Source organism: Genypterus blacodes, unplaced genomic scaffold (assembly GCF_046128005.1).
Source record: "Genypterus blacodes isolate CSIRO-AG114 ecotype Tasmania unplaced genomic scaffold, CSIRO-AGI_Gbla_v1 ptg000102l_1, whole genome shotgun sequence".
Classification (NCBI taxonomy): domain Eukaryota; kingdom Metazoa; phylum Chordata; class Actinopteri; order Ophidiiformes; family Ophidiidae; genus Genypterus; species Genypterus blacodes.
The window spans coordinates 93,686-115,000 of NW_027466906.1; the positions used below are offsets into that span (position 1 = coordinate 93,686).

Below are 21,315 nucleotides of genomic sequence, written 5' to 3' on the forward strand. Positions count from 1 at the left end.
TTATTTTGAAATGAAAGAGATTCAGTACATTTGACTTTGTTCTCATTCCCTGAAATATAACGGCACAGTACAGTGTGTGTGTGTGTGTGTGTGTGTGTGTGTGTCTGGACATTCTCTACATGTTCAGTCCCAAAGTCCAAAGAATTGAAAAATAAATTGGTAAAAAGTGAAAGCAACATTAGCTCGTTTAATAATACGATTATAAGTGTGCGTTGTTAGTAAGAAAGTTCAACACTGTTTGATCTTTTTGCTTGTGTGAGCTGTAAAGTGAAGGCAGGTGCCTGAGGAGCGGGCACAGCCAGCTGAGTTGCCGGTGTCTGGTCTTTATCTGGGAGGGGGTCCTCTCCCGCGGCCTCTGCCCGGTCCTGGTCCAGGCCGGCCACGTCCAGGTCCCGGCCCCGGCCCCCCCGGCAGCGGCCCCGGCCCCCTCGGCCCGGGCGCTCGGTTCACGGGGCCTCGAGCGTTTGGATTGGGCGATGCCAGAGCAACGTCTTTCTGCAGGTTCACGCCCTTCCCTGGCTTGGTCTTGGTCGGTCTCGCTTCTGGCTCAGGTTCTTTTTCTGTTTACAGGAAAAACAATGAAGCAACTTTAAAAACACAGAGCTCATGTTTTTACCCAAACTATAGCCACAATTATTTAATGTGAATCACTTTTTCCTGTTGGTTTGACTTTCATTACTCATATTTTTCTTGTTAGAATTTCTCAAATGTTTTCCTGGTTTCTTTGTGTTGTTTCCTATGTTTGTTTGTTTTTTTTAATTTCCCAGCATTTTTCATTTTTTATTGGATTTTCACGAACCAAAACTGTTAATTTGCTATGTGAAGGCAGCAATTAAAAGACAATCAATAAAAATATTTAAAGGACTGAATATTCCAGTTTGATTGATCGATTGAGCTGCAGAGGCCCGTGGAGCGGTAAAGTACTGACCAGGCTCCGGCGGTGCCAGGGAGCGGTTGGGCAAAAGGTCCTCCAGGTCTTTCTGGACTTGGTTGGTGCTGTCAGCGTTGTTCCTCCGGTTCTTCTCTTCATCTCGAGCCTCGAAAGAGGAAATTAAGAAAATGGGGGAAAAATCTGAGTGAATCAGGAGGAGATGAAGACAAACTTACACACAAAGTGCCACCACTCGCCGACTACATTTGGCTGTGATTGAACAATTTAAATGTAAATAAGAACAATTTCTCTACACACCATCGCCATCTTCTTCTTCAGCTCGTTGTTGGCGTTGGCGTAGGCAGTAGACGTTGTGTTCAGGTAGTAGATGGCGAGTCTGCATGGGAGACATGTTGGGATTTGCCGCTGTGAAATTGGTGCAAAGGCAATTTAGGTCATATTCACAGATGTTTGTTTGTTTGCTCTGAATCTGGGACGTTCAGCCTGGATTTGGAATAGTTTCAGAGTGAACAGAACCCATGTGAGAAGACTCTCACAACACAAGACAACACAGAAGATTCTTAAAGCAGAACTACACCAGCAGAATGTCCAGCATGAATGCCCTTGAAGACAACTTGTAGGAGTGAGGATGATGAACTGTAATTCTTCTGATTGCCCACTTTACACTCCACACACTGTCGTTCAAAGCCTAATTGTGTGTGTGTGTGTGTGTGTGTGTGTCAGTTCTGTACTCACACCATGAGCAGCACAGCTGGAATGATGAGTCCTGGGTTGGCCGCGTAGCTGAACAGCGTTCCCAGAAAGGATGGCAGGTCCAGCTCAATCGTCTCCATGAGCACGTCGAACATCCTCTCCTTCCCACTGCAGACATCACGTAGTCAAACTCATTTACCTGTCTGTGTATGTGACGCGCCCAACCTGTCCTGTTTCTATCATAGCTGCTTCCTTGGGGCCACTTAATCATCTGAACCATGTAGACTTGTTTGGCCTTGGTGGAGGTATGAACTCTCATGAGCACCTGATAGTTTGCATCATTACCTAAAGGGTCCGCAGTCGAATGAAGGGGGGAGACTCATGATGGTGTAGACGACGGGTAACAGACTGAGGAAGAGGATGAGGAGGAGCAGGCCCATATAGAAGTTGTTGGACTTGGAGGCCTTGAAGACTCTTTCATGGGGAACATTTGTGGCCATCACAGCCCAGCACTGATAGTACATGGAGGAGAGGAGGCGGAGCACGTTGATGCCGACCAGGCCAGGAGCGTAGAACGCCCCCATCCTGAAACGGGACATCACACAGAGTCATGACACAGCAGAAAAGGAGCGATTCAGATTACTCTGTGCCACGTCCAGCCGATGGTCACTTTGATCCCAGGAGGTGTTCATCAGTCATGCTCAACACTGGATCCACTGCAACCCGAACCAAACGCTGGCAGCATCAAAGATACACTCGACCCACTCCGTGACACGGGATACACACACACACACACACACACACACACACACACACACACACACACACACACACACACACACACACACACACACACACACACACACATACACACACACACACACACACACACACACGACGACGTGCCCCCATGGATGAACACACACTCAACAGGGCACACTCAGCTTCACACGTCGGATCTGTGTGTCAGAAGAAGCAAAGGGAGGAATTCCTACCAGATCATTCCCTGGTTGAACACCAATCCAAGGACGTTGCCGCTGATATCAAACTCCCCATACGAAGGCTACAAAGCAAACACAGACTGTCATGAAAATACGTCACAAGTGCAACCCAAGACTACAGGAGGCCAGTGTTTGGTGCTCAGAGAACTTTGGACAGTGTCGCTTTAATGAATCATCTAAATGAATTCAGCTGTGAGATAGAGATGTGGTGGTCAGACGTACGAATCCGGCCTCCAGGTCCCAGCACCAGCAGTAGTTGAGGAAGCGGACAATGACCGCTCTGGCAAAGTCGCCGATCAGGATAGTGAGGTACGTCACCTGGATGTCCGACACCGTCAGCTTCACGAACTCCTGGAAAGAGACGAGACAGAAACCAGATGGATGTGATCTTTATTCCTTTCTTAAACATTAGATTATAAATGTAAACGGATCTAGGGATGAAATAAATCAATGTTTTCTTCATTACTATGCCGACGGCCGTCTCCCAGCAAGGTCCTCTGATGATGTCACCGGGGTCCATGGGCGGGGCCGTGGCGCTGTCGTTTGTTGAGTGAAGAGTGAAGTTGGCGTAGTACTCCTTTATGGCCCAGAGGGAGGCGTTCTTAATGCCCTCCTCCTCGTCCAGCTGAGGGCCACAAGGCAGCCAGAACCTTCAGAATGATCATTGTTGCGCACACACACACACACACACACACACACACACACACACACACACACACACACACACAGTGGTATCATACAGCACCTTGCTGTTGACGTCATCAAACAGGGCGAACAGGAAGGTGTACAGGTTTCCCAGGAAGAGTGCGAAGATTCGTCCCAGCTGCCACTTGAGGGCGATACGAGGGTGATACTCCTCCAGCTCAGCGATGGTCTCAAACAGAGGAGGACACACTAGGCCCAGCAGAGACATGATGAGCTCCAGCTGTGTGAGAGACGGACGCATTGATCACATCTCCACTGATTGAGTTCTTTATCTGTTGATGCTCATGTTACAGGTTCTCAGGTCCTCACCTCGTTCTTCTCGTACCAGCTGAGATCGTCCCTGCTGGCAAACTCCTGTGACCTCTTCACCACGAAGTAGATGAGGTATCCACTTCCTCCCAGGCTGCAGGTGATCAGGAAGTTGGCCAGGACCCTCAGGAACCTCCGCAGGTGGATGTTCTCATCTTTCTGGTTCTCCTGCTCGTCCACTATGGACTCCTGTTCTCACCAAAGAGGACGGAGGAGAGAAACACATTGACGGAAAAATCAACTCATGTAGTACACCAGGGTTGATTGATAAGTTGTGTGCCTGACAAAACACGACAGAGACTGAGTGAAGTTGGACCTGAAACAAAAGTCCCTACCAGCTGAACCGTGAGAGGAAATCTAAATTCACCTATTAGATACGCTGGATCGCTTTGGTGTTTGTGGTTTCCTTGGTTACCTTGAAGCTGGTGGTGATGGAGGCATACTTGTTGTCGGCGGTCTCGGCGTTACCGATGAGGTAATCCCAGCTGGTGAACATCTTCCAGGCGAAGGTGAACTCCCCTTCCTCTCCGTCTCCACCGCCAACGTCTGCGTTCTTGGCCATTCTGAACACACACACACACACACACACACACACACACACACACACACACACACACACACACACACACACACGCGACCACCTTTTAGAGTTTTCCACAGAGCTTCTAGGGTTAATCTGAAATGTGCTGGGACAGGTGCCATTGTTCTTCTCACTGTTGAGTACAGTTGGGACCTTTAGGACTCGTAATGGAATCTCAGACTCACGTGCGGATGACCGTCATCAGGCTGTAGCCGAAGGTGCCGATACCGACCATGAGGTAGGAAAAGGGCAGCCTGTACTGCAGCAGGCCGATGGTCCGCTGGTTGCTGTAATATCCGTAGAAAAGGACGGAGTACTTGCAGTATCCCTGAGGAGCCAAGACAAGAGCATCACTATGTGGCAGACGGACAGACGGACAGACGGGAAGAGGGACAATCTGTTTAAATCCAAACCCACATCAAAGTCCATGAGCACCGAGTAGTCCTGAGCGACAGCCTGCTCCGCACTGGGTACCGTCTTCCTGGAGATGGAGCCGTACGGGAGACCCATCAGAACCTGGAACACCAAAGTGCGTTAGAGGAGGATCGAGGAGGGATTCATCACCTTTCAGTCATTCCCCACAGTCCAGCTTTGCTCCCTATACGTGTCAGTCCTGACTTAAAGTTATTCCCTATTGTGCTAATCCAGAGTTTAGATGGGCCTTAAATGTGGTGTTTGGTCAAAAGGTTACGGAAAGCCTTGAGTTTGTTCAAGATTGATTGATTGATTGATGTTAGATGTGACTTCCTCCTTCATTCCCAGCTCATCTCAGCTTATCTGAGCGTTCAGTAGTTGATCTGGATCTGTAATATGTTTAGTGTTTGGTGTCATTTACATTTGTTGTTGTTTTGTGTATTTGTTTTTAAATTATTGATCTGAAAGCGTTGAGCCTCAGCTGGTTTCACCTCGGGGATGACCACCAGTCCGAAGGTGAAACCGAACAGCACGAGGTTCATTCCGTACATCCAGCGCAGGAAGAGGAAATACGACGCCACAGACGAGCCGAAGTGACCTGGAAAAAACCCAGAGGTCGGACAAACATGGTGAGATGCAGCACCTGTCCACCAGGCGTCACTGCTCAGCTGAGGGAGCCTACACTTACTCTCCACCTCTTTGATCTTCCTCTCCCATGGGATGCAAGAGGTCCGGAAATTCTCAAAGTCTCTCTGGAACTTGATCCATTTCTGGGACATAAAAGAAATGTTAGTAACTAAAGAGGAAGAGGATAAAAGAAGGAATTCTGTTGTTACTTTTCTCTCTGACCTTCATCATCATCACTTTGTAGGCATACCACTTCCTGCCTTTCCCTTTGCCCAAAGCTCCTTCAAACTTATCCACAAACTTCTGAGCCTCCCTGAGAGGAGTCGAGGGACAGAGCAACAGATTAACCAAATCATTGATTGATTGGCTGACTGACTGATCGATTGGTGTGCATGAGTGTGTTACCTCAGGTGTGTGAGCCTCCTCTTCATCCTCCACGGTTTGGCCCTTATGTTGGCGATCAGTTTCTTCTTCTCCTCCACCTCCTCCATCAGCTTGGCCATCTCTCCCTCTGACATGGAATCCTCTTCCTCATCGGAATTCGAATCGGAATCGGATGAACTGTGGGAAGAGACGGAGAGTGAAGGTGAGGAAGAGGAGGTGGGCGATCAGGATGAGCCAGAGTGACTTGAGAACGACCTTACCCCTTCTTCTTCTTGTCATCTTTCCCTTTGTCCTTCCCCTTCTTCCCCTTGTCATCCTTGTCGTCTTTCCCTCCTTTCCCTCCTTTCTTCCCTCCCCTCTTTCCTCCCTTCTTCCCTTTGTTGTCCTCTTCACTGTCCTCGTCCTCTGTGTCCTCCTTCTCTCCTTTCTTCTTGCCCCCTCCTATTCGCTTCTTCTTTGGGGCGTCATCCTCATCTTCCTCGTCTTCGTCGTCGTCATCGCCGCCCTTCTTACCTCTCCTCTTCTTGTTTGCTTTGCGGCGAGACTTGGGGGCATCTTCGTCCTCATCTTCGTCTTCCTCATCACTGGAGGGTATCTTACGCCGCCCCCTTCTTGCTCCCTGTTTCCTCTTGTTTCTCTGATTGGCAGCGTCTTCATGAACAAAAACACAACAAATACGTTTGTTTTTCTCACACACACACACACACACACACACACACATGACAGGCTGTCCGTGATTGGCACTCACCATCGCTTTCACTCACGTCTCCGTCTATCTCTATGCCAACTGAGGACAAACACAAAGGCAACAGTGTAGCAACAACATAACAACGCATCTGCAGCTCCACAAACACAGATTCATCATCAATCATGGGATCAATAAGCCTGAATGAGTTTGTAAAAGAAGAAATTGCAGTTCGGTGTAGCACTTTAGTAGTAATCAAGTTAACGAGAGTGAAGAGTGCTGCTGCAGTCTGAGCCGATGACTTGAATGCTGCAGCCAATCATCGATCAAGCAGTAAGCTGGTCCTAGAGGCCGAGGGGCCAGAGTTCAGCAGAGAGACAGGTTCCATGCAGCACTCGGCCGTCAGCTGACCTGTTTTCACTCAGTGCATTACGGTGGAGAAGTCTGTGTTTAAATCACTTTTAACTTGAAATTCTAAAGTGGATTCACTTTCATGTGAATGTAAAACAGCACAAAGTGTTTTCCTGTCATCAGTTTTAAGGTCAGCTGGTGTTTGACAGTCTGAAGCTTCAGGACAGAGTTATGGCTCCTGAGGGACTTGGATCAAATCAAACCCCTGATGAAAGCCTGATAATGGAGACATGATGCAGCTGGTGCGTCCTCTCCTGTGTGTGTGTGTGTGTGTGGGTCCTGCTCACCTTCCTCCAGCTGAGCGAGCTCCTTCTTCCTGGGCATGTTGATGTTCCCTCTGGTCCGGCGCTCCTCTCCGTGTGTGAGCGGCGTTCTCCCTCACCTGCAGGACGGCTCGGCTAGGGCTCGGCTCACCGCCAGCGCCCAACTCGGGTGTCTGACGGGCTGTCACCATGGCAACGGCTGCATGTGACCTGCTGCTCTGTGCCGGTGTGGTTATCCCGGAGCTGAACCTTCGGGCCTCACACTCAGGTTTGTTCTGCAGCAGATGGGAATCATTTCGGACACAATTCCCACAAAATTCCTAAAATACAGCTGAGGATTCTAAGCTAAGCCAAAGTTTAAACATGGACACAATCCCATCAGTGTGTTATTCTACTCTAACAGGCGTGCTGATTGGTTGATGATGAGATCAAGTGTTATTGTTATCTGTCACACCACGACCTGTCCATCAAACTCTGGACCTCATCACTCATTTGAAAGTTCCATTACTACTTTGTGAGTTGAATCTTATTATATATAATATTTAAAGTTTTTTTCCTAAATATCAAGGTTTTCCAAACTCTCGACCTCAAAATGCCTAAAACTAAAGTCGATGTAAAGTTAAAATGTGACAGAAAACATAAATGCTTTTGTTTTTCCCAATGAGACAATAAGACTCAGGTGAAGAGCTGGAGACACTCTCACTCGTCTGGTTACTGGAGAACACACACACACACACACACACACACACACACACACACACACACACACACACTGACTAACACCGAGACCAGACGGCCTTAAGTTTTAATGAGTGTTCAGGTTTCATGCAGGCTCCATTAGACAAACACGTGAATGACCTCCATTTGAATAATTTGACACGCGAGGCAGAAAATTACCTGCAAAACCTCAAATGTGGCGACGGTAAGAGATCCCGCGCGTCGCCATGGAAACAGCACAGACGCCTCGCGGGGGCGCTGAATAATGGAGCGCAGCTCAACTTTCACATCCAAAATGATTCCGTTACACGGCTCAGCTCCCACATGTGACAGGCGATCATGCAGAGGAGGGGGCGGGGTCTGCAGCTACTATGGCCCCGCCTTCTGTTCATAGCGTAAACACCTTTAGCTCACATGGGGGTCGATTGATAAGTTCTGAGCCTGGCATACATTGTTTTTCATCCTAATGTCATTCAAAGTCAACATGCTAACACACTGAAGGGTTTCACTGTAGATCAGAGAACATTCTAGAGAGCTTCCTTTTGCCTCTCTGAGGGCTCAAAGAAACCTAATGAGCTCGTTACAGAAACCAGTGAAACCAGCTCAGACCGGTTTCCCTCCAGTCTGACCTCATTTCTGCTCTGTTCTCTAAACTCTCCCATGTTTCTGAATCAATATTTCATTGTGATCAGCAGGAATTATTTATGATCGATTAAAGTGAATGCCTCAGGTCAGTGGAGCGCTGGAATATGACTCACTATGATCTGTGACAGGAGGAGTCAAATATAGATTGATCATATTCTGATAGGATGTTATCTGCGCGTGCGTTTAAGCTGGGGACTGCACAGAAATGATATAAAGTTTGTGTTTTAATTAAATGTGTTTATTTGTCATCACAAGAGTTTAATCACATTTCCTTTAGTGCAACGGAACATTTCATGATAAATCGTATATTGTTTTAAAAATGTTTACATTCAAGTTCATTGGTTAGTTTTATATTAGAATAAATGTCTGCGCTGCCCCCTGGTGGTGATTTAGTAGAAAGCAGAAGGATTCAGTATCAAGGAACTCATTTCATTCTTTTACAGAAGAAATGATTTTCCATTTGACTTCTTCTGTTACATCACTGAAGTCCAGAGATCATCAGTGTGAGAAACATGAGAACATGCCGTGTGTGTGTGTGACCTGTAGACCTGAGGGCAGATATATGGTTTCTCTTCTGTCAGACTGCAGTCACATGGAAACACACGACGTCACCGCAACTCCTACAGAACAAAATACTGTAAAAAGATTCAGACTGGAGGTTTAAGGGTTAAAAGAATCAGATCCCCGAGTTCTTCATTTGTGAACATAATTTATTTACATGATACAATTTATTCTGCATTATTGGAAGGAAGATTATGCACTGCAGGATATAAATAAAGATGTTTGTACAAACTTGCATAACTAAGGGGTAAAAAAGAAAAAACACATGAAGCAGCCAAACATCTACGACCACAGGCCTCACTACACAACTGCAACACACACACACACACACACACACCACGTCCCTCAGTCACACACACGCACACACACACACTATGCCACACGGTGAATCCATCAGCTCACATTAAAACAAAACAAAGAATATCGAAGCAAACTCAAACATTCAATAGTGAAGTGAGAAGTGAAAATATTAGTGGAGGTGAAATGAAGCGAGAAGGGGGAGGAGCCTGACGTCCTCACACCAGGACATGTGACCTCAGTCCATCCAGCTTAGTTTCTCCTCCTGCTGCTGCCGTCGTCGTCGTCCCTGCAGGAGGAGCGCCATCCAACAATGTGTTCCTTAATAATAATCAACCAAACTTCTCCCACACTGTGGACCAGCTGCCCGTCAGGCTCAGCTGCCTGTCAGGCTCAGCTGCCTGTCAGGCTCAGCCTTTACTGCCGAGTGAGTGAAGCAGTCAGACGTGTTCACAGGCACAAACAAAAGCACTTTCTCTTTCAGGGCTGTTTTCACATGATGTCACCTGAAGCTTTAACTCCAGATATGAAACAGTTCACTTCCTCCTCTGTGTGTGTGTGTGTGTGTGTGTGTGACGTCATTCAGCAGGGACAGATGCCACCGGGGGGCGCTGTGGAGTCTTTAGAGGTGAACCGTCATTTGACCCAGTGATGTATACGTGTGTGTGTCTCCTGCCATCCAGATGCTGAGCACAAAGTGTCACAGATCCACGGGAGGAACAGAGAGAGAGACGCTGCTGCGTTTGTAAAGCCGTGCACGCAGCGGGAGGAAGAGGAAGTACGGGGCAGCGAGGTCCGACCCGACCCGTACCAGAGCACGCTTTCCCAAAGTTCAGTTCAGTCAGGAAACGGAGCCGGCGGCCCCGGGGTGAGCTCAAATGAAACCAGAACCACGGACGGAGAGGACGTCCATTTTGCTACTCAAGCCAGCCGAGAGCAAGCGGGGCCTAGGGGGCGCCGTCTCACCTCACAGTCCAGAGGCTCAGGCAGGCAGACAGACCAGGAAGTGAAGGTCGGGAGGAACGGTAAACAATCAACTACATTTTCTAAAAGTCTTCCTTCTGCTTCCTCACACAGACACACACTCGCTCCGTTTGATCTTCACCACACAAAACAGGAAGGGAAGGAAACTAAACCTGATCTTTCTGCACCGGAGACTAAATCAATCCCAAATGTGTAAGAAAAAGGAGAGCGAGTCCTCCAGGCTCCCGTCCGTCTCTCCAGCTGCTCGGCTCACACGCAGGTCGCTCCTCATATTCTCTGGATCTTGTCGGCGACCACCACAGGGTTTTCTTTGCGGATCTTGGCGGCGGCCTCGGCCTTGTAGTCGTACGGGCAGCCGTGCTTGTCTGAGTAGCGGTGGATTCCACAGAACAGATTCCCACAGCGGCAGCCAAACCCTGAAACACACAGCAGGGGGGGCGGCGTCAGGTAAACATCTGGCACGCCCAAGCTCCTCCTCCATCACAGCCTGACGGGACAGGAAGCCCCCAGGCTGTGATGGAGGAGGAGCTTCACCGTGGACATCAGGAGGAGCAGCTGGATGTTCTCACCTGTGAGGCCGACCTTCTTGCGGCACATAAAGCAGCGGTTCTTCTTGGGTTTTTGGGGCTCGGGGGTTTTGGATTCATCACTGCCAGCAGTGGAGGGTTGATAAGTGGAGACGGTGGGCTGAGTGACGACTGGAGAGACGGGAAACAAAGAGGCGTCAACGACCTGGAGAACAAACCTCCACTCTGTTCCATGAGACCTGAGGAGGGTTTGATGCTCACCTGGCTCTGAGAGCTCCGCCTGCTCCTCACAGGAGAGACTCATCTCTGTCATCTGCTGCGTCACAGAGAGGGCGGAGGAGACGCCACTGCAGACGAACACAGACGTTAGAGACAGACCAGGATCGACTCATCACCACCAGGCTGCTGGGCAGAAGAGACCAGACCTGTGTGTGTGTGTGTGTGTTTGCGTGAGACCTTCCTCACCTCAGAGCGTCTGTAGCAGCGGCGGCCTCTGCAGAAGCGGTGGCCTCAGCGGCGACCTCTGCAGCCGCGACTGCAGCGGCGGCAGCATTGTTCAGTGTGACCTCTAACCTCTGGAAGGCTGCCGCCTCAGCCGAGGGAGCAGAAGACATGCTGCCACTGCCTGAGGGGAGACAGAGACACAACCTGCTGTCACAAATGGGAGGACAAAGACACCGTGGAGGAGGGCAGGTGTGTGTGTGTGTGCGCGGTCTTACCCATGGAGCTCAAGGAGGTCATGGAGCCGACGCCTCCATTGTTCTGCCTCGACAGGTGCTCCTTGTGGCACACCGAGCACATGCCATTGGTCCTGGGGTTGCCATAGAAACCACAGCCATTGGCACAGGGCATAGGAACTGGGCTCTGATTGGTCTCCTGGGCCATGGTGGTCTTTACCGCCTGGTGAGCTGACCTGAACACACAGGACAGGAAGATGAGAGAGGAGCAGGTTTAAGGTTCAGAGTCTCACAGAAACATCAACAAAGCCCCTGAAGGTCGCCACACACCCACACAGTAAGAGAGGAGGCAGACTGGAGAAGAACACGAGGCACAAAGGTCACACAGCAGCTGAGACCAACATGCCACACCACACTGGGTGATGATCCTCACCTACGTGTGTGAGTGTGTGTGTGCAGACTGCAGAGCCCCGTGGCGCTCACATGGAGTGTGTGTGATGTTTTCTTCCTCTGTCACAGGAGAGCAGTGTGACACAGCCCCCCCCCCCCCCCCCCCTTCTCTATCAACACAGTGCTGACCTATGACATCATCACCCTGAATGAGCAGGACAGACACAGAAGTGTCTCTTTGTTTACATGTGCAGAGGTTCTGCTACACACATGAACACGGTGTGACGTCATTATGGAGCTGAACGCTTCTGTTCGCTTGTTTATATAGACACTGAAGCCCAACCAAACATTTATTCATCTATGCAACAAATAAGACACTTAAACTGAGTCAAGCGGCTCCTGGTCAAAGTTTCCTCCGCTTCCTGTTTCAGACTACAGTAGAGTTTCTGTGCTGACTCGACTCAGAGTTCAGAGTTATAAAGTTCTATACATACGCTAAACGAGTCCCTGCTCACATTAACGTAAAGTGACCGTAGTACTTATAATAATAAGAAACGTTAGAGTGACTTGTTGTCCTTGGTAAATAAGAGAGCAAACTCCGGGCCAGGCGATACTGCAAATCCACTGAGTCATGCTAGCGAGCTAATGCTAACGCTGCTCGGTCCTCTGTGTTAGCGACTCACCGCGGGTCAATAAGTGAGCCGATACAGAGATCGATACACATGATCACAGCTGTGGGGTCAAACACTGAGACGCCCTGACGCTTTGTTTTCTCCTAAACTCAGAGTTATGAACGCGACAGCAGCAGTGTTCGCAGAGCTAGCTGTGCTAGCTGGTCGTGATGATAGCATGCTAGCTAGCAGGGGGATAAAGTGTAGTTCGCTTTGTTTCTTTGTTTTTGGTCTCAGCGCGGATCAGCGGCTCAGTTTTACATCCGATCACAGACAAACAGAAGAGTTTAAAGTGTGTTTAGAGGTCAGCGGTAAGTGAATGAGCATCAAAGCTGAACTGAAGCGGCGATGAGTTTCACTTCTTCAGGCAGTGAGAGCGAGAACAGAGCATTCTAGCACTCTAGCTTAGTAAAAGATCATTCAGCCTCTGGATTCGGTTAAATCTGTTATAAACACGACGAATACACTGATAAGATATACTTCGTGTTTTTAAACACGCTGTTCGTTGGTTTATCAGACTCAGTCTCAGTCGGGAAGTTTCAGGTGACACGTGTTAGCTAAAGAAACGGAGCATATGCTTCACCTTATGTTTACACCACGACCTCTTTATGTTCCTTTTCATCAAATCATTTCAAACTAAGCGGTGATTTGGTTTCTTCGGTAAATATTGTTTGCGCAGAGCAGCGACCGTAATCAGCTCAGCAGTTAGCCAGTTAGCATGAAGTTAACTTACCGAAACACGCTGGGGCTTTGTCGTAACTTTGTCGACTGACGGAATTGAAGAGTGTTTACATGAAACTAACTCGAGCCGCTCGGTGGATCGATCTGTCGGCCCGTCTCCCTCTGCCAGCTGAGGACTCCGCGGCGCTCCGTGTAGTGGATCACTTGGTTTCCGTGCTATCGTCTTCTTCTTCTGCGGCTGATGGCATCTGTTTTGTTTTGCGTGGTGCGTTTACGTGCTCCGGTTCCAGAAGGCGTCACCGTCCCAGCGTGTGTGTGATTGGACGGAAGGTTTGGGCCGCAGCCAGCCCAACACTTATTTACAGAACATTAAACATGAAACCCACTGCTTCCAAGAAACACGAGGACAAATCACAGCTACATCCTGTTTGTGTTGATGAAAACAAACTGCGTTGGTGTAATAAGAGGCAGGAGAGTTCAAGACAAGAAAACAAGATGTATATATGATGCGTTCAGGGGCCACATCTGACCTGTGTCTGCCCACAGCGTCACGGCTCCAGCAAACAGTCCACACTGTGTGTTAACTTCAGACAGGAAACAAACACACATGTATTTGCTGTGTGTTTTCTCTTTCCAAACAGTGTATGAAGCCCTCCGGTATCTAAATTAACACAATGTAAATACAGATGTTATGTCAGATAAGTATAATAAGACATATGTGTCCATATTACAGTTCTGGTTTTGTACTGAATTGGTCCTGACAAGTTCTAAGTAATAAAGTGACATAGTTACATATTATTATTACATATGTAAACTCTATGACAGAAACATGGGTGGATATAGAAGAGAACAATTTTTAAATACATTTTTTTTAAACGTATTGATTTAAATCTTCTCTCCAGCGCGTTGCTTAGTGACACATGGCGCACTGTTTTGTTCAGACTAATAATCTCTTAAAGTAAACGCCTTATTATTTATGTGATTATTTGTATATAAACGTAACCAGGGACGGAATTAAAACAAGAAAAACGGAAAGCAACAAACGGAACGGAACCGGAAAAGAAAATACGTGACGGCATCCAATCACGTGATCCCTAGATATCCGGTGCGTGCATTTGAAACCGCTCTGCTCGCAGCCAATCATACGCCGGCAATTTCAGCCCGCAGCCAATCAGATTGAAGCACGCGAGGATTTAAACCCGGAGCTGCGGTTTAAAGATTACAGCGTCTCTTACTTACGACTCCATCTTCCTGAGAAGCAACACGACTGAGAAAATGGCTCTGCGAGTGACCCGAGTAAGTATTTACACACTTTGTCCTCTTAACGCTGAACTTCTGCTAAACTTACAATGCGGTAATGTCATCGATAAACGGTTTTAATGTTTGTTTTGTGTTGTTTGTGTCTGAAACTGAGCCGAGTGTTCTGCTTCAAACACGTTACTAACTACGCTACTGTCGTGTTAAACGCTAACATTCATTAGTACAGGACTTGTTTTCGCCACCTTAATTGTATTTTCTTGTGTGCGTGCTTCTCCAGAACCGCCTTGCCTCCACCAGGGCCGATGCGGCTGTGAAGGCCTGCTCCGTGTCCGGGCCTGCGCTCAAACCCCGAGCAGCTCTGGGAGAGATCGGGACTAACGTGACGGTTCAGAAGGAACTGAACAAGAAGGTAACTGTTAGAAAGACCAGCGGGTTAGAATGAAGTTAAACACGCTGAGGTCAAAGTAAAGCTGCGGTAGAGTTTAGACAGGAAAGGTTTTTATTGTCCAAATGAGTCGAATTTAAAACGGAAGCAGATACCTAAGCTGCAATTTAAACTTGTGTTTGAAAGTGTCAGAGCTTCCCTGACTTGATAAGCTGCAGTCTTCTCAGCTGGGCAGTGTGTGTGTTTGTCACTAAGCTGGTCTCTCTCCTCCAGATTGTGAAGGCTGAGCCCACAAAGAAGACCCGAGTCACCGTCAAGGCTGTGAAGGCCACGGAGAATGAGCCGCCCAAGCCCAAGAAGGTCGAGCCTGTAGAGCCCGAGCCACCCGCAGTCCAGGTGAGCAGTCTCTTCTCTGGCCTTTAAATGCGTCCTGTCTGGTCTGGAGCTCTAACCTCCTCCTCCTCCTTCAGGTGGTGCCTGAGCCGGCCTCTCCCACCCCCATGGAGATGTCCGGCTGTGAGCCCGCTGACCTCTGCCAGGCCTTCTCTGACGTCCTGCTGCACACGGCCATCAAGGACGTCGACGCTGACGACTATGAGAACCCGATGCTCTGCAGTGAATACGTGAAGGACATCTACAAGTACATGAGGAAGCTGGAGGTAACGCTGAGGATGATGTCACCTTAAGGTCTCAGCTCTCCTTCATGTGATCCAGCGCCTGATCCTGTCCCCCCCCCCCCCAGGTCGAACAGGGCGTCAAACAAAACTACCTGCAGGGCCACGAGGTGACCGGCTCCATGAGGGCCATCCTGGTGGACTGGCTGGTCCAGGTCACCCTTAAGTTCCGCCTCCTGCAGGAAACCATGTACATGACAGTGGGAATCATCGATCGCTTTCTTCAGGTAGGTTCTGGCTCAGCATGTGACCCTGCACTCTTCTGGAGCTCTCTGTGGTCCTGCTGGTCTGTAGACCTGAACCCTGACACTTCTGCTCCTCCAGGACCACCCAGTCCCCAAGAAGCAGCTGCAGCTCGTCGGCGTGACGGCCATGTTCCTCGCCTCCAAGTACGAGGAGATGTACCCGCCTGAGATCTCAGACTTCGCCTACGTGACGGACCGGGCCTACACCACAGCCCAGATCAGAGACATGGAGATGACCATCCTGAGGGTGCTGAAGTTCAGCCTGGGCCGCCCTCTGCCCCTGCAATTCCTCAGAAGAGCCTCCAAGATCTACGAGGTTAGTCTGCATCTCTGCACCCTTAAGGTGGCTTCAAACCCACAACCTCCAGCTGACTCCTCCCCCTCTCTGCGCCAGGTGACGGCTGAGCAGCACACCATGGCCAAGTACCTGCTGGAGCTCACCATGGTGGACTATGAGATGGTCCACTACCCTCCCTCCATGCTGGCCAGTGCCGCCCTGGCTCTCACGCTCAAGATCCTAGAGGTTGGAGACTGGGTGAGTCGGCGACCTCTGACCTGGGCTCATTCTGGCTTCAGGAGCATGGACCCTTACCCAGTGAAGCTCCTCAGGTGTTCCTCTCTGACCCTCTGACCTCCTGCTCTCCTCCTCAGGATGCCACACTGCAGCACTACATGGACTACACCGCAGAGAGTTTGCTTCCTGTGATGGCGCACATCGCCAAGAATGTTGTGAAGGTGAACGAGGGTCTGACCAAGCACACGGTAAGACAACAGAACCTCTCAGTCTCACTGGACCTTCAGTACTGCAGCTCCTCACCTGCCTGGTTGTATTAAATCACTAAACGCTGCCTTCTGTCCCCTGCAGGCCATCAAAGGTAAATACTCCACCTCCAAGCAGATGAAGATCGCCACCACCCCCCAGCTGAAGTCTTCAGTCATGAAGGATCTGGCTCTGCAGCTCAGTCACTGAGGCGTCTGGACCTTCAGCACCGTGTGCTGCTTGTACAAATGTAACTTAAATAGTTTTAAAGCTCTGCTCTCCGGCCCGGAGGAGTCGTGCTGCCGGCCCGACCGCCCAACATCCAAACCTGTGGCGTCTGTAAAATGGCCGACTGACATCCAGCACGGCGCCTCGGCCCGACAGAATGACTTTTATTAAGACACATAGTGGTGATTGTATGTGAGGTGAATGTTTGAAATGTACAGCCGTGTTTTTACTGATTTTACTCTTGAATGTCTTGCCCTTAACATTCTATTAAAATGGTTTTGAACCAGAACTTTGCTGCTGCTGTTCCCTCTTTGTCCGCCAGAGGGCGCTGCAGGCCCGTCAGCCCGCTGTGGTGAGGTCATGCCAGCTGCCTGGTTCAGGTCGAACCTTATCTGACGGTGACGTAATGAATGGGAACATCTAAACTTTAGACCAAACACGGATTTAGGGACCTTCAATGAAATGTACTGACATCCTTTATATCTGGACCTGGTCTAACGGAGTCTGTCTGAACTTGAATCAACCTGATCCATGTTGTGTTCATCCAAATGGCCTTTAATTCTAAAATGTCTTCATTCCAACTCGTACTTCCTAAACTGGTTCTGCTCACTCGGTCCATCTCATCTCTCCTTCTGTCCACGTGTTGGGCAGGAACCATCAGGCTGAGGTTTGACTGACGGTGATCACATCAGGCTCAGTGTTCAGGCTAATGGACGAAGGGGAGGAGGAGCTGTTATCACATTAACCCCTTCACAGCTGAGCCCCCCCTCCTCCCCTGTAACCCCAGGGGGGCTCTGCTGCCTGGGACCACCTGGCGTCTGCATGATGTGAGGCTCTGTGTTTGTGGGTGAGATCAGAGGAGGAACGGCTCGACTCCATCTGCTGAAATGTGAAACGTATCCGGGGGGTCGGGGGTTTCAACGCTATGACGTCATCTTGTGTCTGAGGACCTGAGCTTTGGTTTATGATTGACCCTCTGATGCTTCTCCTGCTACATCCTGGTCCTTTCTGCTGGTGATCAACCTCATTGACCCTAAGATGATGAAGAGCAGCTTTATGAGTGAAGATGTTTTCTTGAATGTTTCCATGTTTTGGGTCCATCCCCTCTTCTGAGTTTAGACGCTTCTGTCCACATGATGTGGTCTGACCTCTGACCTTTAATCCATTCCTGGTCTGGTGTTCAATCCCTGCCTGCTCCCTCACAGCTCACACACTGCTGCTGCTTCTTCTTCTTTTCTGTGTTTATTCAATTCCCCCCCCCCCCCCCATTAAGTGAATTTGCAAGTCAGCACTGAGGTCCATGAAGAATGCACAGCTCGGCTCCCGGCCCTCGCGTGGATCCAGACCAGGAGCAGAGGCAGAGCTCTGGAACGCCGCCTCAGTCTGAACGCCGTCCAACATGGCCCCCGATGTAACAAGTGCACCAACGTCTCCACCCAGTAATGACAAAGGCAAACAAACGCCGCCCGTGGCAGCGAGCGGGGGATTCTGAGGGGCGCTAACAGGCCGGGGGCGGGCAGGAGGGAGCAGCAGGAGTCAGAGCTGAGAGGCTGAAGCTTCTGAGACCTGAGAGCTTTTAGAGTCTGAAGTGTTCCACAGACAGAAGCTTCACCTGATCTCCATGAGGCTTCAGCTCCTTCCTGATGTTTCATATGAACATGGGTCGCTCTGTGAGTCGCTGCGTCACAAACAGAGCCTCACAGTTTCACCATATGTTTGCTTTGGCAGAGTGACGCCAGAGCAACTCAGTATCTGTGTTGCTCAGTTCCTGTGTTGCTCATGTTCCTCGTTCAGCCTTGGTGGAGGTATGAGCTCTGCTGTGTTCGTGCTGTACGGTCGCTCAGCAGCTTCACTGTGTTGCAATCTGATCTGTTTGGTGAGTCAGGCTGCCTCTGAGCTGTGAGAAGGAGGAAGAGGAGGAGGAGGAGGAGGAGGAGGAGGAAGAGCAGCTCCTGCTGACAGGCTGTAAATCAACCTCTGAGGTCACTTGGTCGTCTCCTTTGTTGACAGTGTGACACGGAGGAAACAACACAACCGACCTGAGCGGCTCACACACAAATCATCCAGTTACATAACCACACACACACACACACACACACACACACACACACACACACACAGGAGGAGAGGTTCCTGTTTGGCTTTTACAGATGATGAAGATGGAAAGGAGGGAGGGAGGAAGGGGAGGAAGGAGGGAGGGAGGGAGGAGGGAGGAGCTGTTAGGGGGGAGGAGCTGTCATGCTCACCAATCAGGTGAAGGAATTCAATCAGAAGTTTGTTCAGTGTTTCTCGATTCAGACTAAAAACAGAGAAACGTCACCTCCATGTTTGTGTCCAGGTGACCTTTGACCTTTACTGGGACGGTCCAGAGGAGCGCAGACCTGCAGCTCTGCCCACTGCTCTGCCTCAGAGGGGAGCTGCTCTGCTCCTCCACCAGGGGGCGCCAGTGTTTATCCTCTTAGATTAAAGGTTAGATTGCGATGAAGCTGTTAAAGTTGTAAAGTCTCACTTCGGGGCGGAGCCATGTTTCAGAACAAATCAACTGGTTCTTATTCACACACAGCACAAAGAAGAGAAGAAGGAAAATCAAACATCCAGACCTTCAAACTGCTGCAGGGACGTCTCCTCATAGTTTGGTCCATCTCACACACACACACACACACACATATTGATTCTATCAGTCAATAAGGCCCGTTTCCTCCCCGACTATTATCCTAATGCACTCAGGACCCGTGCCCCGGCGTAGCCTTGCAGCCCAGGTTATAAAGCACCAGAGCTCCTCAATTATTCACGAGGGCCCTTCAGCAGCTCGGGGGGGGGGGGGGGGGGGGGGGGGCTCCATTAGAGACAGCAGGGGGAGGGGGGGGCGGGGTTGGCGATGATGTCACCGGCCGGTCCTGTGGAGCCAGACGAAGGCCCCCGGGACCACATGATGGAGTCATGCTGCAGAGGCCGGAAGACGAGGAGGACGAGGGTGCAGGTCACCGTCACGGAGGAGGAAGTACAGATTCTATAACGTTGTTGAAGAGGAGCGAGGGAGGAAGGTCTGCGTCTCTGTGAGGATGAAGGTTTGTTCTGAGAGCTTCAGAGGGACTCCAGCTGAGCCTGATTGGGTTCCTGCAGCAATCAATGGAGCCTCTGCTGCTGAGGGCTCACTGCGTTAACCGTTAAGGGTCGATTGAGAAGTTGTGAGCCTTTAACCCTTCAGACTCACTCAGAGTTTATGTTTAAGCTTCATCTCCTTCTGCCAAGATTCCATCCTTCTTTCCTTTCCTTGTTCTCCACTAGTGCAGGTTGGAGGAGCTGCTTGCTGAGGGCCCCAGCTCTCCAAGAGGGACCCCAAGAGGCTCCCAGGCCAGATGGGGGAGAGTGACCCCCCCCCCCCCCCCCCTTCAATGCAGTCCTGGATAACATCCTTATAGGCTCAGAACTTATCAATCAGCCTCTGTCTATCACTTCAGATCAATCACCAGCTTCTCCCTGGAGTCATGGTGAACTTGATGAACCCTCTGAGCCGAGCTGGCAGCCACCGCCGCGTTCAGGCCGTTAATAGAAACGTTCGAGTCGATGAAACAACCCGAGCGAGTTTTGTGAGAAGTGTGCGGTATTTCCGCTCTCCTGCTGCTCAGCCTCAGCTTCAGCCTCATTTCTGGGAACTTCTGCTGGTCGTACACACGGCAACACACTGGAAAATCAACAGAGTCAGCAACAAAGCCAAGAGAGAAGAAGAAGACTGCCAAGACTCATCTCTCTCTCTCTCTCTCTCTCTCTCTCTCTCTCTCTCTCTCTCTCTCTCTCTCTCTCCCCCCCTCTGGTCCTCTGGGCAGAGGGCTTTGTGGGGCCTGGCCTGCTCTTCATCTCTCTGGCTTGGTGCAGCAGCTGTTATGTCATTGCTCTGATATCTGTGGGATGTTTAGGCAGGAATGAAGCAGCGAGCAGAGCCAGCAGTGCCGCTGCCCAGGGGCCTCTGGCAGAGGGGCCGCTGGCAGTTGGGCCTCTGGCAGAGGGGCCCGGGCTGAGGCCTGCGGTCGCTCTGGGTAAAGTAGTTCCTCATTTATTCTAAAGTTGCTTTTAGCACTTTGGAACACCTGACTGGGTCATTTCTCTCATCAACGGGGGGAGAAGGACCATAAAGAGAAGATCGGGCAGGAATGGGGGATAGTTACTGTCCTCGCTGTGGCCATCAGAGAGGCAGAGCTGATAGAGCTGCAGGGCCGCTCTGCTCTGTGTCAAGGTCAGACTCAGGTGTGAAGTTGGGTCACGAACACTCGGGCGTCCAAACCACCACACATCTGCTGAGACCAAAGGCTCAGACTCGCCACCTCCCTCCCTCCCTCCCTCCCCCCTCCCCTCCCTCCCTCCCTGTCGCCTTATAGATGAGACGATCAGCTGATTGGGAGCGAAGGCGCTGAGTCGTTACTCTGATTATATGAATTGAATTATCAGCGGAGTGCAGAGCCAGATGTCCTGGACCCAAACGCTCTGAGGCCTGATGGTGTTAGGAAGCACAGACCTAATGTGATCTCCATATCAGGTTTCACTTCATGGTCCCGGCTCCTGTGATCCATCAGCAGGGTCCCGTGAGTGAGACAGATGGACGCGGCCCGGCAGATGGACAGGAAGGACACTTAGCACCGCCCCTCTCCCTG

The 21,315-nt window shown here is 50.1% G+C and overlaps 3 protein-coding genes across 3 annotated transcripts; 1 reads left to right on the top strand and 2 right to left on the bottom strand.

The window, feature by feature from the left end:
* Window positions 1–324: 324 nt before the first annotated feature.
* Window positions 325–7,066, bottom strand: tmc2a (transmembrane channel-like 2a). The gene is made up of 21 exons (XM_076160012.1): window positions 6,989–7,066; window positions 6,354–6,392; window positions 5,999–6,256; window positions 5,866–5,968; window positions 5,627–5,782; window positions 5,444–5,534; window positions 5,283–5,364; window positions 5,086–5,192; window positions 4,598–4,696; window positions 4,366–4,508; window positions 4,016–4,163; window positions 3,601–3,789; window positions 3,332–3,511; window positions 3,053–3,211; window positions 2,809–2,937; window positions 2,581–2,648; window positions 1,931–2,170; window positions 1,628–1,753; window positions 1,190–1,268; window positions 929–1,037; window positions 325–560 (listed from the first exon to the last, which is right to left on the bottom strand). Exons 1-21 carry the CDS (start codon window positions 7,023–7,025, stop codon window positions 325–327), a joined length of 2,778 nt encoding a protein of 925 aa, XP_076016127.1. The 5' UTR covers window positions 7,026–7,066.
* A 2,208-nt stretch (window positions 7,067–9,274) lies between these two features.
* LOC143008308 (AN1-type zinc finger protein 5-like) lies at window positions 9,275–13,377 on the bottom strand. Its single transcript, XM_076160001.1, has 6 exons — window positions 13,167–13,377; window positions 11,415–11,608; window positions 11,161–11,320; window positions 10,957–11,042; window positions 10,738–10,866; window positions 9,275–10,584 (listed from the first exon to the last, which is right to left on the bottom strand). The coding sequence occupies exons 2-6, from the start codon at window positions 11,578–11,580 to the stop codon at window positions 10,436–10,438; spliced, it is 690 nt and encodes a 229-aa protein (XP_076016116.1). The 5' UTR covers window positions 11,581–11,608; window positions 13,167–13,377; the 3' UTR covers window positions 9,275–10,435.
* Window positions 13,378–14,306: 929 nt separating this feature from the next.
* On the top strand, window positions 14,307–16,955 carry ccnb1 (cyclin B1). The gene is made up of 9 exons (XM_076159996.1): window positions 14,307–14,410; window positions 14,652–14,783; window positions 15,033–15,155; window positions 15,230–15,418; window positions 15,502–15,660; window positions 15,758–15,994; window positions 16,073–16,213; window positions 16,330–16,440; window positions 16,544–16,955. Exons 1-9 carry the CDS (start codon window positions 14,390–14,392, stop codon window positions 16,646–16,648), a joined length of 1,218 nt encoding a protein of 405 aa, XP_076016111.1. The 5' UTR covers window positions 14,307–14,389; the 3' UTR covers window positions 16,649–16,955.
* Window positions 16,956–21,315: the final 4,360 nt, after the last annotated feature.

Bases quoted from the DNA above. Each gene is read 5' to 3' on its own strand.
- LOC143008308 (XM_076160001.1), bottom strand. From the start codon at position 11,580: ATGGCCCAGGAGACCAATCAGAGCCCAGTTCCTATGCCCTGTGCCAAT. The intron at 11,043-11,160 runs GTGAGGAAGGTC...GTTCGTCTGCAG, and splicing joins GCTGCTACAGACGCTCTGAG to TGGCGTCTCCTCCGCCCTCT. The intron at 10,867-10,956 runs GTGAGCATCAAA...CCGTCTCTCCAG, and splicing joins GGCGGAGCTCTCAGAGCCAG to TCGTCACTCAGCCCACCGTC.
- ccnb1 (XM_076159996.1), top strand. From the start codon at position 14,390: ATGGCTCTGCGAGTGACCCGA. The intron at 14,784-15,032 runs GTAACTGTTAGA...TCTCTCCTCCAG, and splicing joins AGAAGGAACTGAACAAGAAG to ATTGTGAAGGCTGAGCCCAC. The intron at 16,214-16,329 runs GTGAGTCGGCGA...TCTCCTCCTCAG, and splicing joins TCCTAGAGGTTGGAGACTGG to GATGCCACACTGCAGCACTA.
- tmc2a (XM_076160012.1), bottom strand. From the start codon at position 7,025: ATGCCCAGGAAGAAGGAGCTCGCTCAGCTGGAGGAAG. The intron at 4,509-4,597 runs GTGGGTTTGGAT...TTGGCTCCTCAG, and splicing joins CGGTGCTCATGGACTTTGAT to GGATACTGCAAGTACTCCGT. The intron at 4,164-4,365 runs GTGAGTCTGAGA...GTGTGTGTTCAG, and splicing joins CTGATGACGGTCATCCGCAC to AATGGCCAAGAACGCAGACG.